Here is a 23,545-nt window from a genome sequence, read left to right as displayed (position 1 = left end):
AATGAGGGAAATAAGTATTTGACCCCCTCTCAATCAGAAAGATTTCTGGCTCCCAGGTGTCTTTTATACAGGTAACGAGCTGAGATTAGGAGCACACTCTTAAAGGGAGTGCTCCTAATCTCAGTTTGTTACCTGTATAAAAAACACCTGTCCACAGAAGCAATCAATCAATCAGATTCCAAACTCTCCACCATGGCCAAGACCAAAGAGCTCTCCAAGGATGTCAGGGACAAGATTGTAGACCTACACAAGACTGGAATGGGCTACAAGACCATCGCCAAGCAGCTTGGTGAGAAGGTGACAACAGTTGGTGCGATTATTCGCAAATGGAAGAAACATAAAAGAACTGTCAATCTCCCTCGGCCTGGGGCTCCATGCAAGATCTCACCTCGTGGAGTTGCAATGATCATGAGAACGGTGAGGAATCAGCCCAGAACTACACGGGAGGATCTTGTCAATGATCTCAAGGCAGCTGGGACCATAGTCACCAAGAAAACAATTGGTAACACACTACGCCGTGAAGGACGGAAATCCTGCAGCGCCCGCAAGGTCCCCCTGCTCAAGAAAGCACATTTACAGGCCCGTCTGAAGTTTGCCAATGAACATCTGAATGATTCAGAGGAGAACTGGGTGAAAGTGTTGTGGTCAGATGAGACCAAAATCGAGCTCTTTGGCATCAACTCAACTCGCCGTGTTTGGAGGAGGAGGAATGCTGCCTATGACCCTAAGAACACCATCCCCACCGTCAAACATGGAGGTGGAAACATTATGCTTTGGGGGTGTTTTTCTGCTAAGGGGACAGGACAACTTCACCGCATCAAAGGGACGATGGCCGGGGCCATGTACTGTCAAATCTTGGGTGAGAACCTCCTTCCCTCAGCCAGGGCATTGAAAATGGGTTGTGGATGGGTATTCCAGCATGACAATGACCCAAAACACACGGCCAAGGCAACAAAGGAGTGGCTCAAGAAGAAGCACATTAAGGTCCTGGAGTGGCCTAGCCAGTCTCCAGACCTTCATCCCATAGAAAATCTGTGGACGGAGCTGAAGGTTCGAGTTGCCAAACGTCAGCCTCGAAACCTTAATGACTTGGAGAAGATCTGCAAAGAGGAGTGGGACAAAATCCCTCCTGAAATGTGTGCAAACCTGGTGGCCTGTGATTGCCAACAAGGGTTTTGCCACCAAGTACTAAGTCATGTTTTGCAGAGGGGTCAAATACTTATTTCCCTCAATAAAATGCAAATCCATTTATAAAAATGTTGACATGCGTTTTTCTGGATTTTTTTGTTGTTATTCTGTCTCTCACTGTTCAAATAAACCTACCATTAAAATTATAGACTGATCATGTCTTTGTCAGTGGGCAAACGTTCAAAATCAGCAGGGGATCAAATACTTTTTTCCCTCACTGTATTTAAGATTTAAGACTCACAAATTGTTATGGAATAACGTGTCTACAGTTACTGTATAGGCTACGTACTGTTTAAAAAGCATTCACACTATGCCTATATGAAGTGTACAAACTGTGAAGAGTTACATGGCGTTACGTAATGGCCCTCAACATTACATCCCCCCTTTGAAAAGGGAACAGCATGCGTTGCGTATCACTAGATAATCGCAGTGCCTTGGGATCTACAGTAAGCATGACTTTCCTCATTACAAATTCCGCTAGCGTTAAACCTTTTCACCGTAAGGTATTTCACTGTAAGCTAGTGCAAAGTGCGGCATCAACACATCGTGGGTATCCCATAATGTTCTATTGATCTGTTGTATGAGAGCCCAGTGGTCCCAGAGGAAGGGAAGTTATGTTCTGCTCAGTGATCACCCAGGTGAAAACCCTGTCCTCCTTCAAAATAAAAGTCCTAACATAAGCAGGTCTCACATTATCATGATCTTGTACAGGAGAGACCAGTGGGCCGTAGAGGACGGGGGATACTGTATCTTTTGGTCAGTAATCATCCAGGTGAAAACCCTGACTGAGGGTAATATCCCAGCAGGGAGACTACTCAGCAGGTGAGTGAAGTTTCCCCTACTTACAGATCTAGGATCGGCTCCCCCTCCCCCAGTCCTAAACTTAACCATTAGTGAGGACAATGCAAAACTGACCCAAGATCAGCGTGTTCACCCTACACCCGGATAATTGACTCAGCAGGAAGACTACTCGCTGGGGCTGACTACCGTGCTACTTGGGGAAGATCTGTGAGGAACCAGAGCTATGTGGATAACAGGGAGAAAGTGTTTTTCAGCTGTTTTAGACTTGTCTAACTGACACTCCAGATGGGCAGACAGAGGGACAGGACAGCAGACTGTCAGACACAGACAGACAGGTGCGTAATCGTCCCTGGAAGGTTATGGGGACAGCGAACACAGACAGACAGACAGACAGACGGACGGACGGACAGGTGTGAAACTTAGAGAAGGACAGCAGGGTTATAGGGAGACAGACAAACATACAGATGTGAACCAGACAGACAGACTTACAGAAGGAGCTGCTTTCGTCCTTTGTGCCGTCCATGGTGCCATCCGGAAGCATCTGGAGGTAGAAGCCATGCCGGTTGTAGAGTCTTGTGATGATGCCTTTCAGTTGGGGCTCTGCAGGGGGAGAGAACAGGACAGGGTTAACAACACACAGGTTCCAAGGCAACCAACATATGTGTGTGGCCTCATACTGCATACTGTCCTATCCTACACAAACACAGCATCTGGGAACAAGTGTGTGTGTGTGTGTGTGTGTGTTTGTGTCTGTGTCTGTGTCTGTGTCTGTGTGTGTGTGTGTGTGTGTGTGTGTGTGTGTGTGTGTGTGTGTGTGTGTGTGTGTGTGCGACACGGCTTTAAGCAGGTATCTTTTGGTATTTGTTTCATTAGTCCATTGTTGATATAGTCCCAAAATGTTTTGCTTGTCAGCAATCAAGTTTTCAAAAAAAGATTGCAGTCAGAGTGCAGTATAACTGCAGTTACAGTGCAGTACACTGCAGTTATTCTGTAATTACTGCGTCCAAAATATCACAGTCGACTGCATTAACTGCACTTTTACTGCAGTTTCAAAACTGCAATCAAAATGCATCATACCGGCTATATTTCTGTCATTTCATTTGGACTAATGACTAATAAAACAAATACCAAATCGTTTTTGGGTGGAATTTTCCTTTAAGGTGTTGTAATTATGGACACATTCTGGAGCAGACTGCATGTAAATTATAGTGTGCAGAGTCCTCCTTTTTACTGGTGAACAAAACGTTACTAAGGGAGAGAACTCGTGTCCCCCTAACGCATGAGAGCCCTGCTATTTACACTGAAAGGCACCGTCTGTGTCTACAGAGGCCTTCTGATTGAAGGGACCTTGGTGCCTGCTTAAAAACTCTACTGTGAGGAAGGTAGGGTGTGTGTGTGTGTGTCTATTGCCTAGCACGGAGAATGCTTCATTAAAGATGGATAGCATGTGAGACTGTGCTGCTCTGTTTGGGAAGAGAGAGAGAGAGAGAGAGAGAGAGAGAGAGAGAGAGAGAGAGAGAGAGAGAGAGAGAGAGAGAGAGAGAGAGAGAGAGAAAGACAGATCGAAGGCGAGAGAGACAAAGAAACACAAAAAATAACAACTTTACTGAGGTACTAAAAGTTTAATGACCCGGGACACCATCTTCCATCTACTGTGGATTATGTTCTGAGGCAGAAAAGTTGTTTGTCGAGCTAGCTGGGATTTATATCTCCAGATGAACTGTGAGTTGTTAGGAAACTTTGCAGTATTTTGTTTTTTTATGCTGTTCATTGACTATAGCTCAGCATTCAACACCATAGTACCCTCCAAGCTCATCATTAAGCTAGAGGCCCTGGGTCTGAACCCCGCCCTGTGCAACTGGGTCCTGGACTTCCTGACGGGCCGCCTCCAGGTGGTGAAGGTAGGAAACAACATCTCCACTTCGCTGATCCTCAACACTGGGGCCCCACAAGGGTGCGTGCTCAAGCCCCTCCTGTACTCCCTGTTCACCCATGACTGCGTGGCCAAGCACGCCTCCAACTCAATCATCAAGTTTGCAGACAACACAACAGTAGTAGGCTTGATTACCAACAATGACGAGACCGCCTACAGGGAGGAGGTGAGGGCTCTGGGAGTGTGGTGCCAGGAAAATAACCTCTCACTCAATGTCAACAAAACAAAGGAGATGATCGTGGACTTCAGGAAACAGCAGAGGGTGCACCCCCCTATCCACATCGACGGGACCGCAGTGGAGAAGGTGGAAAGCTTCAAGTTCCTTGGCGTACACATCACCAACAAACTGAAATGGTCCACCCACGCAGACAGTGTGGTGAAGAAGGCGCAACAGAGCTTCTTCAACCTCAGGAGGCTGAAGAAATTCGGCTTAGCACCTAAAACTCTCACAAACTTTTACAGATGTACAATTGAGAGCATCCTGTCGGGCTGTATCACGCCTGGTACGGCAACTGCACCGCCCACAACCGCAGGGCTCTCTAGAGGGTGGTGCGGTCTGCCGAACGCATTACCGGCGACAGACTACCTGCCCTCAAAGACACATACAGCACCCGATGTCACAGGAAGGCCAAAAAGATCATCAAGGACATCAACCACCACGAGCCACTGCCTGTTCACCCCGCTATCATCCAGAAGGCGAGGTCAGTACAGGTGCATCAAAGCTGGGACCGAGAGAATGAAAAACAGCTTCTATCTCAAGGACATCAGACTGTTAAATAGCCATCACTAGCACATTGGGGGCTGCTGCTGCCTATTGAAATCACTGGCCACTTTAAGAAATGGAACACTAGTCACTTTAATAATGTTTACTTATCTTGCACTACTCATCTCATATGTATATACTGTGTCCTATTATATAATATTCTACTGTATCTTAGTCCATGCCGCTCTGTGATTGCTTGTCCATATATGTATATATTCTTAAATCCCATTCCTTAATAGTTTTGTGTGTATTGGGTATATGTTGTGAAATTGTTAGATATTACTTGTTAGATATTACTTGTTAGATATTACTGCACTGTCGGAGCTAGAAGCACAAGCATTTCGCTACACCCGCTATAACATCTGCTAAACACGTGTATGTGACAAATAATTTGATTTGAGTTGAGTTTATCCGCTGCATTTGCAGCCTCTTGTTGTGTGTATTAGCTTCTGGTTGACAGCTAGCATGCTAGTACGCTATCTAACACTATGGGACAACAGTAGTTGTTTACCCTGCCTGACAACAGATAAAATCCTTCACTTAAGACCTCCAAAGAGCAGTAAAATAATGTGTAGCATCTTGTGTAGCTTCTTAGCTAATGCTTCAGGACAGCTGTGCCCCTGTTTAACAGAGAGAATCCTCCACTTTCAACCTCCAAATAGCAGGGAAAAACACTGGGAATGATGTTGTAGCAGCCTGTCGACAGCTAGCATGCCAGCTAACGGCAAGGGACAGGCATGGTGGCTTCAACACAGCGCCCCCTTTTAGTCATCTAGTGTATATATAAATAATTGGTACCGACAGATTGATTGGTAGCCTATTGAATATCATTATATAATAGGCCTATGCATAAAATGCATCCTCCAATTGCAACGTCTGCCTATCCCCACACATATTGTCTCAAGAAAAATGTATTTTTGTACCCTCAAACACATTTTGGTTATTTAGAAGACGCTCTTATCCAGAGCAATTAGGGCTAAGTGCCTTTCTCACATAGTCGGCTAGGGGATTAGAACCAGCAACCTTTCAGTTACTGGCCCAACGCTCTTAACCGCTAGGCTACCTGCCTCCCAAGTTAGGCATACACAATTTACTGTCAAATTATGGTGTTAACAAACTATATAGCCTTCCTGTATTTTGTTTAATCAAAGCACATTTTGCCTAGTTGCGTGTGCTGTTGAGTTAAATATTTTGGACTATTCGGCTAACCATCCTACAATCTCAAGAAATTAGGTGGTGTTTTTGTAACGTTATACTATGCTATTATATTTGACTCTGAATACGAATAAATCATTGTGATCTTCCATGACATTGATTCAGCTTTGATCTAACTCTACTAAATGAGCACCATTGTGAGAAGTAGGAGAGCGCTGCTCTGGACACCCCTTCTCCAGCTGCACCGAACAAGCTAACTGAAGCGCACCTAGCTACTAATTTGCCTCGCGCAAAATTTGGTGATGCAGAAACGAGAAACTACATGTGTGGCTGTTTTATGAAAATCTGGGAATATGTGGCTAAGGAAGCATTTCTGGTTGTTCTTACTTTTGTAACTCTTCATCAGAAGCATGCTTTTTGTAAGTAGTTAGGCTAACTGTCCTCTCCAACTTTAGCTGGAATTTAATGTAGCCGGAAAGGATTTGAGAAATGTGATTGGTTGGCGATAGGCCTATGACATTGGCCTACGTCTCGTCTTGCGCTGCGCAGAGTATCAGATCTCAACAACAAACGTCATAAGCACAACGTGAATGCAAGAGGCAGGTTGGAATGTCTGACTGAAATACAGGACAAATCGAATAACATTTCAAAATGAGTGGTGTTTGAATTTGTTGATAAAATGTGGGACATGATTGTTTGGTTGAGAGATGTGGGACAAAGGGCAAAAATGCGGGACTGTCCCGCACAATCCGGGACATGTGGTCGACATAGACAACATTGTGTTGTTTTCTGTTTTTATGTGCCCCACATCAGAGAGAATCCTTCACTTTAGACCTTTAGCAGGGATAAATACTGTATCACGTGGATCACAGGGAACGTCAGAATACTTAAACGCCGCTACAATCCAGATTTAATGAGCAACATCGAATATGCATGAGGATAGGGTAGTATCGGGGCATCTGGTGAAACAGGGCTTCTGATGCCTTGGCCTTTGAGTACGGTTAGGAAAAAGACATCACTTGTACAGTTGTGTGTGGCTGCTAAGGATTGAACCGTTTCCTTCCTAGAAATAGTAAGGGAGATACCTGTACAGTAACATCTGTTTAACCATGAAAGGCCAGACTAACACATAACGTGTCAGGAACGTTTACGCAATGTGGAAACGTCCAGTTGGTGACACAATGCTGTTAAATGTTGGGTGATGGTTGTGGCCTCTGGAATGCGATTGGGTCCAATAACGACTAAAACATTGCGCCCATCAGCAGTGGGTGGTCAAACACCAGACACACAGGGTCAGAGTTCAACAATTTGCTTGTTCTGGAGTAAAGTTGTAATGCCAAATTAAGCCTCAGACTACACTTTCAAGCCTCGCTTAACATACTGTACTGGACAGAAGCAGCCCTTCTCATGACGGTGGATCTTACACTGTATTATAGATGCTTTACAGTGATGATCCCAGTTTTTCACACTTCAAAACACTGTCTATAGAGACACATTACACAAGCACATGCAGTCAAGCACACAGACACACACACACACACACACTCTCACACACTCCCCCTCCAGTCGTTAAACACAGCAGTATCCGCTGCAAGCGGTGTGGAGCCGGGGGAGTATGTCAGTCACACTGGGCTGTGTTCTGCAGGACATCTGGGGGTTCTGGAGAGGGCAGGGGCGAGCCGAGGAGAGCTTCCCCCTCCTGAGTCCCTCCTGCCTGGGCTGGACGAGCTGTTAGGCTGGCCGTCCCTGGTTCCGTATGCTAAACACTGCAGCGGTACCACTGCTCTACCACTCCCTCACCACCACCACACGCACGTTGCGCACACACACACACACACACACACACACACACACAGCCCCACCCAGCCTCAGGCGTCACCGCGGCCTGATAGGGAGAGGAGCCATCGATCCAGGATTAGGGCCCTCAGGGCTGCACAGGATGTTTTAACATTCTGGGTGTGAAGCAACGTGGAAGAAGCCAAGCCAAGCGGCCACTGGAGTCATGAGCAGATGAGAAAGCCACCCACAATCACACAGGAGGGGAGGGGCTGAGAGAGAGGAGGGGAGGGGAGAAGGGGAGGGGGAGAGAGTCAGGGTTATGTTCAGGCCCTGATCGTTTTCAGAAACATAACTTTTGCCATTCAAAGGAAGTCTACTTGTAAGAGACTGTACCAAACATGAATATATTCATTAATCTCACCCATTTAGGACACAATATTCCCCAGTGACTCCCATCTGACAACTTGACCCATTCCCATTGGTTTCTGTTCATGTCTGAGGGCTGTGTGTGGTAACTGAGAGCGGAGAGGTCCTGAGATGGATGTGTGTGTGTGTGTGTGTGTGCGGTCTGAGATGGATGTATGAATGGTGGCAGGTCCCTTCCCAGAGCCTGGCAGTGACGGACACATCTAAAGGAATGGGGTTGGCAGGGGGCAGAGGGGTGAGGCAGGCCTGCCAAGGACTGGAGCCGTCACACACACACACACACACACACACACACTGATGCCCACAGTTGGACCTCACTCTCCGTGGGACCTCTCTGGCGTACTTTTTATTTATTTCTCCCCTTCTCTTTTTACATCTCTCCCTTCTGGTCTCCTCTCTGGCTTGTCTTTTCTCTCTCTCTTTCATTTGCTTGTCTCTCTCTCTCTCTCTCTCTCTCGCTCTCTCGTCCCAGTCCGTGGATGCGTAGTGAGTTATGCAGTTTGGATCCCTCTTAATAACACCACATATCAACCAATCAGCAGGGGATAACAAGTCATTACTTTTCTCTGCTGAAAGAGAGAGGGAAGAAAGAGAGACAGGGAGATAGCGGGAGAGAAATAAGGAAGCAATACAGAGGGAGTGAGAGGAAAGAGCGAGATAGGGTGGAAAGAGAAAGAGATAGCATAAGAGATAGAGAGAGAAAGAGAGAAGCAAAAGCGAGAGAGAAGGAGAGAGGGATGTGTGGGAATAGCGTAGCTGCGGCGTTGGCGGGGTAGCGAGGGATGACACGGTTATTTCATTAGGAGAGCGTCACACTCTCAATAAAAGAGGAGCACGCATCACGCCTTCACGTCCAACGTCAATAAAGCGCTGAGGTGAGACGGTGCTTAACCAAACCAGCCTGTCTGTCTGCTTGATACATACTGGAGAGTGAGATGGTGCTTTATCAAATTAGCCTGTCTGTCTACTGAGACACACTGGAGAGATACGGTTTTATTTAAATTTGCTTTGGTAATATGCATGTTCCAGTTTGGTTGACCTATTCACAGCAGTACAAGGCCATTCAAACAGAATATCAGGAGATAACTGTATTGGATATGCTGCTGACATTGTTCATTATACTGGTCAAATAGCTTAAATAACTCAAAGTGTATCGGTAGGACTTAGATTAGATTCCAGATTCATTCAGTGGTGGAAAAAGTACCCAATTGTCATACTTTAGTTAAAGTAAAGATACCTTAACAGAAAATGAGTCAATTAAAGGTGAAATTCCCCAGTAAAATAATACTTGAGTAAAAGTCTAAAAGTATTTGTTTTGAAATATACTTAAGTTTCAAAAGTAAAAGTATAAATAATGTATAATCCCTTATATTAATTAAACCAGATGGCACCATTTTATTTTTTCTTACGGATAGCCAGGGGCACACTCCAACACTTAGACATAATTTACAAACGAAACATGTGTGTTTAGTGAGTCCGCCAGAACAGAGGCCGTAGGGATGACCAGGGGTGTTCTCTTGATAAGTGCGTGAATTGGACCATTGTCCTGACCTGCTAAGCATTCAAAATGTAACAAATACTATTGGGTGTCAGAGAAAATGTATGGAGGAAAAAGTACATAGTTATCAAAAATATAAATAGTAAAGTAAACTACAGATACCCCAAAAAACTACTTAAGTAGTACTTTAAAGTATTTTTACTTAAGTACTTTACACCACTGCAGACATTCTTCTTTCTACCTAATACAATACAGTAATCTTGCTACTGCAGCTCATATTGTATTTGCTCCCACAATCACAGCCTACAGCTGTTAACACACCTACCAACATAGATTTCTACAAGCGTTAATATTTCAATCTGCAACATTTATAGTATCCATGGCAACAGAAGCTACCAATGTAATAACACCTAACAACAAGCTACCTATTCTTTCCTCAATAACAATAACTGTATCTCCGCTATACCAGAAGCTGATGTTAACCGCAACCATTTCTGCCAGCACAAAACTCCCCATCTCTGTTCCTATAATTTAAAAAAACATTTCTGTTCCTATAACAGTGAAGACAAAATGTCTAGAGACCTGCTGCAGTAGCTTTCAGGAGAAAGATGCATACACACACACACACACACACACATATAAAAAGCTCCAGGTGCATCTTTCATCACATATTCATAATTACGATAAGTGCGGCAGTTAAATTGCATCAAATGACTATGCCCTGTGTGAGTAAGAGTAATGGGAGCGAGGCAGAGCCCACATCCTCATGGGCATATTTAGTGGGACCATCAATCATATCTCGCTGTGAAAGACTCCCTCATCATTCATATAGACATGGGTGTGGTGACACTCTTTAAAACAAACTATTTTCTTGCCGTCGTCGGCGCTACCGTCGCCACAGCTCTGACTATGATGCACACCAACTCCCCACCTTTAGGGAAATCGATCATTAATGAAACGGATTCATAGGGGGTTGATGAATGAGATGAAAGAAGCTATGCCATGTATTATACATCTATTAACGTGTAATGCATTATGGGTAATAATGGTGTTATAAGAAGAGGAAAAGTAACCAGTTCCAATTGAATGAAGCCCTGCTGTCACTTCATACAACCGTTCCAATTATGTCACTAAAACTGCAAAGGAAGTTAAAAGTTGCCCACCAACTATTTCTCTACTGACATTGCATTGGCTGGAGAGAGATGACATCTAGCCAATGAACACAGTACACATCTCTTGGGCTACGTCCTAAATGGAACCATATTCACCTATATAGTACATTAGGAAATAGTGTGACATAGGATATAGAACAAAATGGACAGAAAACTATAGAAAAGTGTGTGAGCGCTTAGTGAGTAGAAGATACATTTGGTTGGCTGTCTCAATCTAATTCCATAGTGTCTGGTTCTGTATCCCAGGGCAAGGACCAGAGCCATACAATGTGTCTGGTTCTGTATCCCAGGGCAAGGACCAGAGTCATACAATGTGTCTGGTTCTATATCCCAGGGCAAGGACCAGAGTTTGCCAATGAACATCTGAATGATTATGCTTTGGGGGTGTTTTTCTGCTAAGGGGACAGGACAACTTCACCGAATCAAAGGGACAATGTCCGGGGCCATGTACCGTCAAATCTTGGGTGAGAACCTCCTTCCCTCAGCCAGGGCATTGAAAATGGGTCGTGGGTGGGTATTCCAGCATGACAATGACCCAAAACACACGGCCAAGGCAACAAAGGAGTGGCTCAAGAAGAAGCACATTAAGGTCCTGGAGTGGCCTAGCCAGTCTCCAGACCTTAATCCCATAGAAAATCTGTGGAGGGAGCTGAAGGTTCGAGTTGCCAAACGTCAGCCTCGAAACCTTAATGACTTGGAGAAGATCTGCAAAGAGGAGTGGAACAAAATCCCCCCTGAGATGTGTGCAAACCTGGTGGCCAACTACAAGAAACGTCTGACCTCTGTGATTGCCAACAAGGGTTTTGCCACCAAGTACTAAGTTATGTTTTGCAGAGGGGTCAAATACTTATTTCCCTAATTAAAATGCAAATCAATTTATAACATTTTTGACATGCGTTTTTCTGGATTTTTTTGTTGTTATTCTGTCTCTCACTGTTCAAATAAACCTACCATAAAAATTATAGACTGATCATGTCTTTGTCAGTGGGCAAACGTACAAAGCAGGGGATCAAATACATTTTTCCCTCACTGTACAACACATTTATCTCCATGTACTTCTTGAAAGGCAGTCGCACACACAAACACACACACACACACATACACATATACAGTACCAGTCAAAAGTTTGGACACACCTACTCATTCAAGGGTTTTTCTTTATTTTTACTATTTTCTACATTGTGGAATATAAGTGAAGACATCAACACTATGAAAAAACACATATGGAATCATGTAGTAACAAAAAATGTGTTAAACAAATCTAAATGTATTTTATATTTGAAATTCTTCAAACAGCCACCCTTTGCCTTGATGACAGCTTTGCACACTCTTGGCATTCTCTCAACCAGCTTCACCTGTAATGCTTTTCCAACATTCTTGAAGGAGTTCCCACATGTGCTGAGCACTTGTTGGCTGCTTTTCCTTCACTCTGCCATCTGACTCATCCCAAACCATCTCAATTGGGTTGAGGTTGGGGGATTGTGGAGGCCAGGTCATGTGATGCAGCACTCCATCACTCTCCTTCTTGGTAAAATAGGTCTTACACAGCCTGGAGGTTTATTTGGACTCCAGACCAAAGGACACATTTCCACAGGTCGTATGTCCATTGCTCCTTTAGTAGTGGTTTCTTTGCAGCAATTCGACTATGAAGGTCTGATTCACACAGTCCCCTCTGATCAGTTGATGTTGAGATGTGTCTGTTACTTGAACTCTGTGAAGCATTTATTTAGGCTGCAATTTCTGATGTTGGTAACTCTAATGAACTTATCCTCTGCAGCAGAGGTAACTCTGGTTCTTCCATTCCTTTGGCGGTCCTCATGAGAGCCAGTTTCATCATAGCGCTCAATGTTTTTTGCGACTGCACTTGAAGAAACGTTCAAAGTTCTTGAAATATTCCGTATTGACTGACCTTCATGTCTTAAAGTAATGATGGACTGTCGTTTCTCTTTGCTTATTTGAGCTGTTCTTGCCATAATATGGACTTGGGTCTTTTACCCCCCCTACCTTGTCACAACACAACTGATTGGTTCAAATGCATTAAGAAGGAAAGACATTACACAAATTAACTTTTAAGAAGGCACACCTGTTAGTTGAAATGCATTCCAGGTGACTACCTCATGAAGCTGGTTGAGATAATGCTAAGAGTGTGCAAAGCTGTCATCAAGGCAAAGGGTGGCTATTTGAAGAATCTCAAATATATTTTGATTTGTTTAACACTTTTTTGGTTACTACATGACTCCATGTGTGTTATTTCATAGTTTTGATGTCTTCACTATTATTCTACAATGTAGAAAATAGTAAAAATAAAGAAAAACCCATACACATACACATACACTCACTGAGAGGTCAGAGTGAGGGAGTTTTTTCTCTGTAACGCTGAATGATTTGTAGCTTAACGAACGGCAGAATGATTAAGACAAAGAGATAGAGGGAGTGAGGGAGAGAAAGGAGAAGGGGGAAAGGAAAAGCAGCTGTCAGAGAAATGAGTGAGAGATGGGCTAAAGAGGAAGAGATGAGGGAGGGTGAAGGGGAAGATTGATAAGGTCAGAGAGAGAGAAAGAAAATAAAGGAAAATAAGAAAGAAAGAGGGAGAGGGACGGAGGCGAGGGATGACAGTGCTTTAGAAGAGAGAAGAGGGAAGTTTCCCTTGGGGAATGTCGTATTTGGACTAGAAAAGAGGGAAAGAGAGAGAGGAGGAGAGCCAGAGAAAGACTGACTGATGGACAGACAGGTGGATAGAGTGGCAGACAGGCGGACAGACAGAGGAATAGAGTGACGGACAGACGGACAGTTGGACAGACAGACAGATGGAAAGAGCTAAAGAGAGAGAGACAGGGGGAGAGAAAGGTGTGAAGGAGAGAGCCTTGGGGAGGTTTCCCATGCCGAGCCATAAGTGATATGTTTATGACTTTAACAATTAGACCCACAGTGCTCTGGTGTCTGGCCTCCACCCAGCACCTGACATGACCGGGAGGAGGGGAGAGAGAGAGAGAATGAGATCAAGGAAAGAGAGAGGGGCGGAAAGAGAGAGAGAGAGAAGAGAGGGAGAGGAGCAGAGGGAGGGGAGAGGGAGGCAGAGCGAAATAATGTGATCAAGGAAAGAGAGAGGGGCGGAGTGAGGGGAGAGGGAGGGAGAGAGAGAATGTGAGAAAAGAGAGGGAGAGGAGCGGAAGATTGAAGGGAGCGGGAGAGGGTGAGAGAGAGAGAGAGAGAGAGAGAGAGAGAGAGAGAGAGAGAGAGAGAAAGAAGAATCAGAGGTGGCTGAGGGAGCGAAAGAGGGGGAATAAAATATATCTGGCAATAGCTCTGATGTTACAACTTGCAACGTTAAAGGGCATCAAAGTTGGAGGATGCTACAAAATAAAATAGGAACCATACTTTTCTTTCACCTCTTTAAAATACACTGAACAAAAATATAAATGCAACATGTAAAGTTTTGGTCCCATGTTTCATGAGCTGAAATAAAGGATCCCAGAAATAAGCACAAAAAGCTTATTTCTCTCAAAGTTTGTGCACACATTTGTTTACAAGATAATCCATCCTACCTGACAGGTGTGGCATACCTAGAAGCTGATTCAACAGCATGATCATTACACAGGTGCACCTTGTGCTGGGGACAATAAAAGGCCACTCTAAAATGTGCAGTTTTGTTATACCACAATGCCACAGATGTCTCAAGATTTGAGGGACCGCACAATTGGCATGCGGACTGCAGGATTGTCCACCAGAGCTGTTGCCAGATAATTTAATGTTCATTTCTCTACCATAAGCCGCCAACAACGTCATTTTAGAGAATTTGGCAGTACGTCTAACCGGCCTCACAACCGCGTCGTGTGGGGACGAGCGGTTTGCTGATGTCAACGTTGTGAACAGATTGCCCCATGGTGGCGGTGGGGTTATGGTATGGGCAGTCACGGACAACAAACACATTTGCATTTTATCGATGGAAATTTGAATACACAAAAATACCGTGACGAAGTCCTGAGGCTCATTGTGAGTCCAAATTTTTTTTTCAGTATCTGTGAACTCCATCGATTAGGGCCTAATGAATTTCTTTCAATTGACTGATTTCCTCATATGAACTTTAACTCAGTGAAATCTTTGAAATTGTTGCATTTATATTTTTGTTCAGTATAGTTTAATACTCAACAAATTTCTGCTTTTCAACAGGAAAATTATGCACTCTGGTAATGTTAGTGGTCTGACCTTTTGAGCGATAAATACTGTATATTCCCTTAAGTGCCATTAGAGGCAGGCAGATACAAGCCAACAGTCTGCCTCTGTAACCTCTGTCCCATCGCTCTCAGGATGACAGCTACTGCATAGCATCATTCTACAGTGTAACATACAACTCTGTATATTTCACAGTCAACAGTTAACACTGCTTCCAGCAAGCTAGTCATATCACCTGCATATTCCTATTGTGAATTGAGACTGTACTCCCACTGCAGTGTTACTGCCCTGTGTCTGACTCACTGTGCTGAGGAGAGGCAATGTGTGGCTGTCAATGGGTGAGCGTACAGACGCACATGCAAGCGCTTACACACACACACACACACACACACACACACACACACACGTCTCTCTCCCAGCAGTTAAGATGGCTCCATTCATCTGTGTGTGTTTATCAATGAGTGTGTGATAGTGAGTGTGTGTGTGTGTTTATCAGCGAGTGTGTATGTGTGTGTGTTTGTGTTTACCAATGAGTGTGTGATAGTGAGTGTGTGTGTGTGTTTATCAGCGAGTGTGTGTGTGTTGTTGGCACAGCAGTTTGACAGAGATGGATGGGGTGGAGTGACCCTGTGATGGACTAGTGTTCTCTTGCGTCAGTGCCCTTTGACCCCTGTGTGGCATGTAGCGGCGGACACGCTCTCCCACAGTGCATTAGTTAATGACCGCTGTACCGTCCGCCCAGCGAGAACCATCCGCCCATCATCAGTGTACAGGGGTGTGTGTGTGTGTGAGAGAGCGAGTGCGAGAGAGAGAGCGAGAGAGCGAGAGAGAGAGAGAGAGATAATACAAAATATGTAGGTGTCTATGTATCCTGGAGCCATGCAGTATGGGATACCGAACTGAATGTGTGTGTGTCTGGCTGTCTCTTTTATGTATCTAAGTGTGTGTTTGAGTGAGTACACTACGTGTCTTAAACATTGGCCTAGACATCTGTATGGACGTGTCAGTAGCAGTGCACAGGTTGAGAGAAGAGAACAAACCCGACAGTAAGAAGAGAAAATGTAATAAGAACCACAACGGAGGTGAGGAAGAACAACAGAAGGAGAAAAAAAGAAAACAGCAGAGGAAACAGGTCTTTGCCTGTGGCCTGACAGCACCAAGTTGTTTTATTATCTCAGCTCAACGAGGCAGCGAAGACACTGAGAACCGAGGGATGAGAGAGAGAGAGAGAGAGAGAGAGGGGGAAGAGAGAAAAGAGTGTCAATTAGCCTGTAAGAGGATGAAGTGTCCTGTTGTCTGCAGTCCCACACCTCCCTCTCTCTCTTTTCTCCCACTCTCCCTTTCTCTCTCTCTCTCCTCTCCCTCGCTCTCTTTTCAACCTCTCACCCTTTCTATCTCCTTCTCTCTCTAAATACATAGATTCTCTCCTCTGCCTCTGCCCCAGAGTACTCTCTCTCTCTTCATCCCTCTGTCCTCCTCTCTCTCTCTTTCTAGCGACGAATCGAAGCCACGGCAGTGGGACATGGACCACAATGCTAATCAGCTTTCTCTATGGTGTACATCTCTCTCTCTCTCGCTCTCTCTCTCTCTCTCGCTCTCTCTCTCTCTCGCTCTCTCTCTCTCTCCTATTCAATACAATTCAAAGGGCTTTATTGGCATGGGAAACATGTTTACAAAGAAAATGGAATAGACAATAAAAAAGGGAAACATTAGTGAACATTACACAAGTTTAAAAGAATATAGACATTTAAAATGTTATATGATTGGCTATGTTGTAACAACGTGCACGTAGTTGAAGTATGAAGTGTAAAATAATTAAACAGATAAATATAGGTTGTATTTACAATGTTGATTGTGCTCAACTGGTTGCCCTTTTGTCATGGCAATGGGCCACAAATCTTGCTGCTGTGACTGCACACTGCGGTATTTCACCTAACAAATATGGGAGTTTATCAATGTTTTCAAATTCTTTGTGGGTCTGTGTGATCTGTGGGAAATATGTGTCTCTAATGGGATCATACATTTGGCAGGAGGTTAGGAAGTGTAGCTCAGTTTCCACCTAATTTTGTGGGCAGTGGGCTCATAGCCTGTCATGTCTCGAGAGCAAGGTCTGCCTATGGCGGCCTCTCTCAATAGCAAGGCTATGCTCAATGAGTCTGTACATAGTCAAGGATTTTCCTAATCTAGGGTCAGTCACAGTGGGCAGGTATTCTGCCACTGTGTACTCTGTTTAGGGCCAGATAGCATTCCAATTTGCTCAGTTTTTTGGTTCATTCTTTCCAGTGTGTCAAATAATTATATTTTTGCTTTCTCATAATTTGGTTGGGTCTAAATGTGTTTCTGTCCTGGGGCTCTGTGGGGTCTGTCTGTGTTTGTGAACAGAGCCCAAGAAGCAGCTTGCTGAAGGGACTCTTCTCTATGTTCATCTCTCTGTAGGTGATGGCTTTGTTATGGAAGGTTTGGGCATCACTTCCTTTTAGGTAGTTGTAGAATTTAACGTCTCTTTTCTGGATTTTGATAATTAGCGGGTATCGGCCTAATTCTGCTCTGCATGCATTATTTGGTGCTTTACGTTGTACAGTACACTGAGGATATTTTTGCAGAATTCTGCATGCAGAGTCTCAATTTGGTGTTTGTCCCATTTTATGAATTCTTGGTTGTTGAGGTCCCGTGTAGCTCAGTTGGTAGAGCATAGCGCTTGCAACGCCAGGGTTGTGGGTTCGATTCCCACGGGGGGCCAGTATGAAAATGTATGCACTCACTAACTGTAATTCGCTCTGGATAAGAGGGTCTGCTAAATGACTAAAATGTACAAATGTGAGCAGACCTCACAACCATAAAGGGCAATGGGTTCCATAACTGATTCAATAATTTTTAGCCAGATCCTAATTGGTATGTCGAATTTTATGTTCCTTTTGACGGGTAGAAGGCCCTTCTTGCCTTGTCTCTCAGATCATTCACAGCTTTGTGGAAGTTACCTGTAGCGCTGATGTTTAGGCCGAGGTACAGCACCAGTCAAAAGTTTGGACACACCTACTCATTCAAGGGTTTTCCTTTATTTTTACTATTTTCTACATTGTAGAATAACAGTGAATACATCAAAACTATGAAATAACAAATATGGAATCATATAGTAACCAAAAACGTGTTAAACAAATCAAAATATATTTTAAATTTGAGATTCTTCAAATAGCCACCCTTTGCCATGATGACAGCTTTGCACACTCTTGGCATGCTCTCAACCAGCTTCACCTGGAATGCTTTTCCAACAGTCTTGAAGGAGTTCCCATATAGAGAGGGGAGAACAAGTATTTGATACACTGCCGATTTTGCAGGTTTTCGTACTTACAAAGCATGTAGAGGTCTGTAATTTTTATCATAGGTACACTTCAACTGTGAGAGACGGAATCTAAAACAAAAATCCAGAAAATCACATTGTATGATTTTTAAGTAATTAATTTGCATTTTATTGCATGACATAAGTATTTGATCACCTACCAACCAGTAAGAATTCCGGCTCTCACAGACCTGTTAGTTTTTCTTTAAGAAGCCCTCCTGTTCTCCACTCATTACCTGTATTAACTGCACCTGTTTGAACTCGTTACCTGTATAAAAGATACCTGTCCACACACTCAATCAAACAGACCCAACCTCTCCACAATGGCCAAGACCAGAGAGCTGTGTAAGGACAGCAGGGATAAAATTGTAGACCTGCACAAGGCTGGGATGGGCTACAGGACAATAGGCAAGCAGCTTGGTGAGAAGGCAACAACTGTTGGCGCAATTGTTAGAAAATGGAAGAAGTTCAAGATGACGGTCAATCACCCTCGGTCTGGGGCTCCATGCAAGATCTCACCTCGTGGGGCATCAATGATCATGAGGAAGGTGAGGGATCAGCCCAGAACTACACGGTAGGACCTGGTCAATGACCTGAAGTGAGCTGGGACCACAGTCTCAAAGAAAACCATTAGTAACACACTACGCCGTCATGGATTAAAATCCTGCAGCGCACGCAAGGTCCCCCTGCTCAACCCAGCGCATGTCTAGGCCCGTCTGAAGTTTGCCAATGACCATCTGGATGATCCAGAGGAGGAATGGGAGAAGGTCATGTGGTCTGATGAGACAAAAATAGAGCTTTTTGGTTTAAACTCCACTCGCCGTGTTTGGAGGAAGAAGAAGGATGCGTACAACCCCAAGAACACCATACCAACCGTGAAGAATGGAGGTGGAAACATCATTCTTTGGGGATGCTTTTCTGCAAAGGGGACAGGATGACTGCACCGTATTGAGGGGAGGATGGATGGGGCCATGTATCGTGAGATCTTGGCCAACAACCTCCTTCCCTCAGTAAGAGCATTGAAGATGGGTCGTGGCTGGGTCTTCCAGCATGACAACGACCCGAAACACACAGTCAGGGCAACTAAGGAGTGGCTCCGTAAGAAGCATCTCAAGGTCCTGGAGTGGCCTAGCCAGTCTCCAGACCTGAACCCAATAGAAAATCTTTGGAGGGAGCTGAAAGTCCGTATTGCCCAGCGACAGCCCCGAAACCTGAAGGATCTGGAGAAGGTCTGTATGGAGGAGTGGGCCAAAATCCCTGCTGCAGTGTGTGCAAACCTGGTCAAGACCTACAGGAAACGTATGATCTCTGTAATTGCAAACAAAGGTTTCTGTACCAAATATTAAGTTCTGCTTTTCTGATGTATCAAATACTTATGTCATGCAATAAAATGCAAATTAATTACTTAAAAATCATAAACCTCGCCAATTAGTTGATATAAATATTAAAGCGGGTGGGGCTCAAGCTACATCCCTGTCTCACCCCACGGCCCTGTAGAAATAAATGTTTGTGGGTTTTTTGTGGGGTTTTTACCGCACACTTGTTGTTTGTGTATTATAATGTTGTATGTTTTTCCCCCAACACCGCTTTCCATCAATTTGTATAGCAGACCCTCACTCAAAATTGAGTCAAAAGCTTTTTTGAAATGAACAAAGCATGAGAAGACTTTGTTTTGTTTGTGAATAAGGGTGTGCAGGGTGAATAGGTGGTCTATCGTATGGTAATTTGGTAAAAAGCCTATTTGACATTTGCTCAGTACATTGTTTTCACAAAGGAAATGAACGAGTCTGCTGTTAATGATAATGCAAAGAATTTTCCGAAGGTTGCTGTGGACGCATAGCCCATGTGGTCAATTATGTCTCCACTTTTGTGGATTGGGGTGATCAGTCCTTGGAAGATGCCAGAGCTGAGGATGATGTTAAAAGTTTAAGTATAGCCTTTTGGAATTTGTGGTCTGTATATTTTATCATTTCATTTAGGATACCATCAACACCACAGGCCTTTTTGGGTTGGAGGGTTTATATTTTGTCCTGTACTTCCTTCAATGTAATTGGAGAATCCAGTGGGTTCTAGTAGTCTTTAATAGTTGATTCTAAGATTTGTATATGTTTATGTTGTTTGTTCTTTGTTATAGAGCCAAAAAGATTGGAGAAGTGGTTTATCCATCTCCGTTTTGGATAGATAACTCTTCATGTTGTTATTTGTTTAGTGTGTTCCAATTTTCCCAGAAGTGGTTATATTCTATGGATTCTTCAATTACATTGAGCTGATTTCTGACGTGCTTTCCGTAGTGTATTTCTGTATTGTTTTAGTGATTCACCATAGTGAAGGCGTAGGCTCAGGTTTTCTGGGTATCTATGTTTTTGGTTGGATAGGTTTCTCAACCTGCATTCTTCATCAAACCATTTGTCATTGTTGTTAATTTTCTTAGGTACTCTGCTTGACATTTTTTGATTTGATAGGGAAGCTGAAAGGTAAAATATACTGTTTAGGTTTTCTACTGCGAAGTTTACACCTTCACTATTACAGTGAAACGTTTTGTCCAGGAAGTTGTCTAGAAGGGATTGAATTTGTTGTTGCCTAATTGTTTTTTTTGGTAGGTTTCTAAACTACTTTCCTTCCATCTATATAATTGTTTTATATTATGCAGTTCCTTTGGCTTTGATACCTCATGATTGAGTATTGCTCTGTTCAAGTAGACTGTGATTTTGCTGTGATCTGATAGGGGTGTCAGTGGGCTGACTGTGAATGCTCTGAGAGACTCTGGGTTGAGGTCAGTGATAAAGTACTACTGCCAAGGGATAAGCTGTAGGTGTACCTACCCTAAGAGTCCCCTCAAAGCCTACCATTGACTATGTACAGACCCAGCGTGCGACAGTGCTGCAGGAGTTGTGACATGTTTTTGTTGGTTGTTTTGTCATAGTTCAAATCAAATCAAATTGTATTTGTCACATGCGCCAAATACAACAGGTGTAGACCTTACCATGAAATGCTTACTTACAGTCGTGGTCAAATGTTTTGAGAATGACACAAGTATTGGTCTTCACAAAATTAGCATACCCCCTGAGTCTCTTCCATGTTTCACACCTGGTAGTTTGGTGAATGGGAATACCAGCTCTCTGTAACCTAGAGGGCAACCAGTGGGTTCGTCTCCTCTATACCATGTTTCTTGTAGGATGACAACGTCTGTATTTCCAATTTCTTTGATGAAGTCTGGGTTCCTGATCTTTAGGACAAAGGCAGATGACCTCAGACCTTGTCTGTATATTCCAGGATGAGACAGTAAAAGCTTTGTGTTCCATAGTGTGGGTGTGAGCAGAGTATGTTGAGCATCTGATACATACCTCTTAGGTGGCAGGATGGGGCTGGGCCTGTTGCTCTGATCACGTCCTGGGCATACAGTGCATTCGGAAAGTATTCAAACCCCTTCCCTTTTTCCACATTTGGTTACGTTACAGCCTTATTCTAAAATGGATAAAATATGTTTTTAAATTAGCATAAATCTACACACAATACCCCATAATGACGAAGCAAAAACTGGTTTTTATAAACATATGCAAATGTTTTACAAATAAAAACAGAAATACCTTATTTACATAAGTATTCAGACCCTTTGCTATGAGACTCGAAATTGCGCTCAGGTGAATCCTGTTTCCATTGATCATCCTTGAGATGTTTCTACAACTTAATTGGAGTCCACCTGTGGTAAATTCAATTGATTGGACATGACTTGGATAGGCACACACCTGTCTATATAAGGTCCCACAGTTGACAGTGCATGTCAGAGCAAAAACCAAGCCAGGAGGTCAAAGGAATTGTCCGTAGATCTCCGAGACAGGATTGTGTCGAGGCACAGATCTGGGGAAGGGTACCAAAAAATGTCTGTAGCATTGAAGGTCCCTAAGAACACAGTTGCCTCCATCATTCTTAAATGGAAGAAATTTGGAACCACCAAGACTCTTACTAGAGCTGGCCGCCCAGCCAAACTGAGCAATCGGGGGAGGAGGGCCTTGGTCAGGGTGGTGACCAAGAACCCGATAGTCACTCTGACAGAGCTCCAGAGTTCCTTTGTGGAGATGGGAGAACCTTCCAGAAGGACAACAATCTCTGCAGCATCCACCAATCAGGCCTTTATGGTAGAGTGGCCAGACGGAAGCCACTCCTCAGTAAAAGGCACATGACAGCCCGCTTGGAGTTTGCCAAAAGGCACCTAAAAGACTCTCAGACCATGAGAAACAAGATTCTCTGGTCTGATGAAACCAAGATTGAACTCTTTGGCATGAATGCCAATTGTCACGTCTGGAGGAAACATGGCACCATCCCTACGGTGAAGCATGGTGGTGGCAGCATCATGCTGTGGGGATGTTTTTCAGCGGCAGGGACTGGGAGACTAGTCAGAATCGAGGCAAAGATGAATGGAGCAAAGTACAGAGAGATCCTTGATGAAAACCTGCTCCAGATCGCTCAGGACCTCAGACTGGGGCGAAGGTTCACCTTCCAACAGGACAACGACTCTAAGCACACAGCCAAGACAATGCAGGAGTGGCTTCGGGACAAGTCTCTGAATGTCCTTGAGTGGCCCAGCCAGAGCCCGGACTTGAACACGATCAAACATCTCTGGAGCGACCTGAAAATAGCTGTGCAGCGACGCTCCCCATCCAACCTGGCAGCTTGAGAGGATCTGCAGAGAAGAATGGGAGAAACTCCCCAAATACAGGTGTGCCAAGCTTGTAGCGTCATACCCAAGAAGACCCAAGGCTGTAATCGCTGCCAAAGTTGCTTCAACAAAGTACTGAGTAAAGGGTCTGAATACTTATGTAAATGTGATATTTCTGTTTTGTCATTATGGGGTATTGTGTGTAGATTGACGAGAAAAAAACACAATTTTATCAATTTTAGAATACGGCTGTAACATAACAAAATGTGGAAAAAGTCAAGGGGTCTGAATACTTTCCGAATGCACTGTATGTGCGGCTGTCATGTTGAGGTCCATGCTGCAGGGGCGGGGGGCATAGGACTTATCTGGGGGGGGCCTATATAGGGTGTGGCTAGTGTTTGTTTGGGGAGTAGTGGACTGGTTGGGGTGGGGATGTGACTGGTGGTGCTGTGGTCTGGGTCTAGGTCCTCTTGGTGTGCATCCTCTTGGTTCAGGTCCTCCGGGGGGGCGGGTTGTCCGTTTCTCTGTTACTCCTGTGTGAGGTGCTGGGGCTGCGGTTGAGGGTGATGTCCTTCAGGGTCCTGGCAAAGGTGGGGACTCCTACCTTGTAGAGGTGGACCTGGTTATAAAGGCTGTTCAAGTCCAAGGTGGAGTAGTGGGCCA

The 23,545-nt window shown here is 44.2% G+C and overlaps 1 protein-coding gene across 2 annotated transcripts in view; it reads right to left on the bottom strand.

Moving 5' to 3' along the window:
* The window catches only part of LOC121554528 (fibroblast growth factor 11-like), an 82,498-nt gene that overhangs the window by 23,102 nt on the left and 35,851 nt on the right, over positions 1-23,545 (bottom strand). For both annotated transcript variants that reach the window (XM_045212249.1, XM_045212250.1), the window contains one exon: positions 2,479-2,589. In XM_045212249.1, the coding sequence (XP_045068184.1) occupies positions 2,479-2,589 (111 nt within the window). The remainder of the gene's footprint in view (positions 1-2,478; positions 2,590-23,545) is intronic.

This window comes from Coregonus clupeaformis, unplaced genomic scaffold (assembly GCF_020615455.1).
Source record: "Coregonus clupeaformis isolate EN_2021a unplaced genomic scaffold, ASM2061545v1 scaf0001, whole genome shotgun sequence".
NCBI classification, from domain to species: Eukaryota; Metazoa; Chordata; class Actinopteri; order Salmoniformes; family Salmonidae; genus Coregonus; species Coregonus clupeaformis.
The sequence above is the reverse complement of the archived record's forward strand: the minus strand, read 5'-3'. Positions and strand labels throughout refer to the sequence as shown.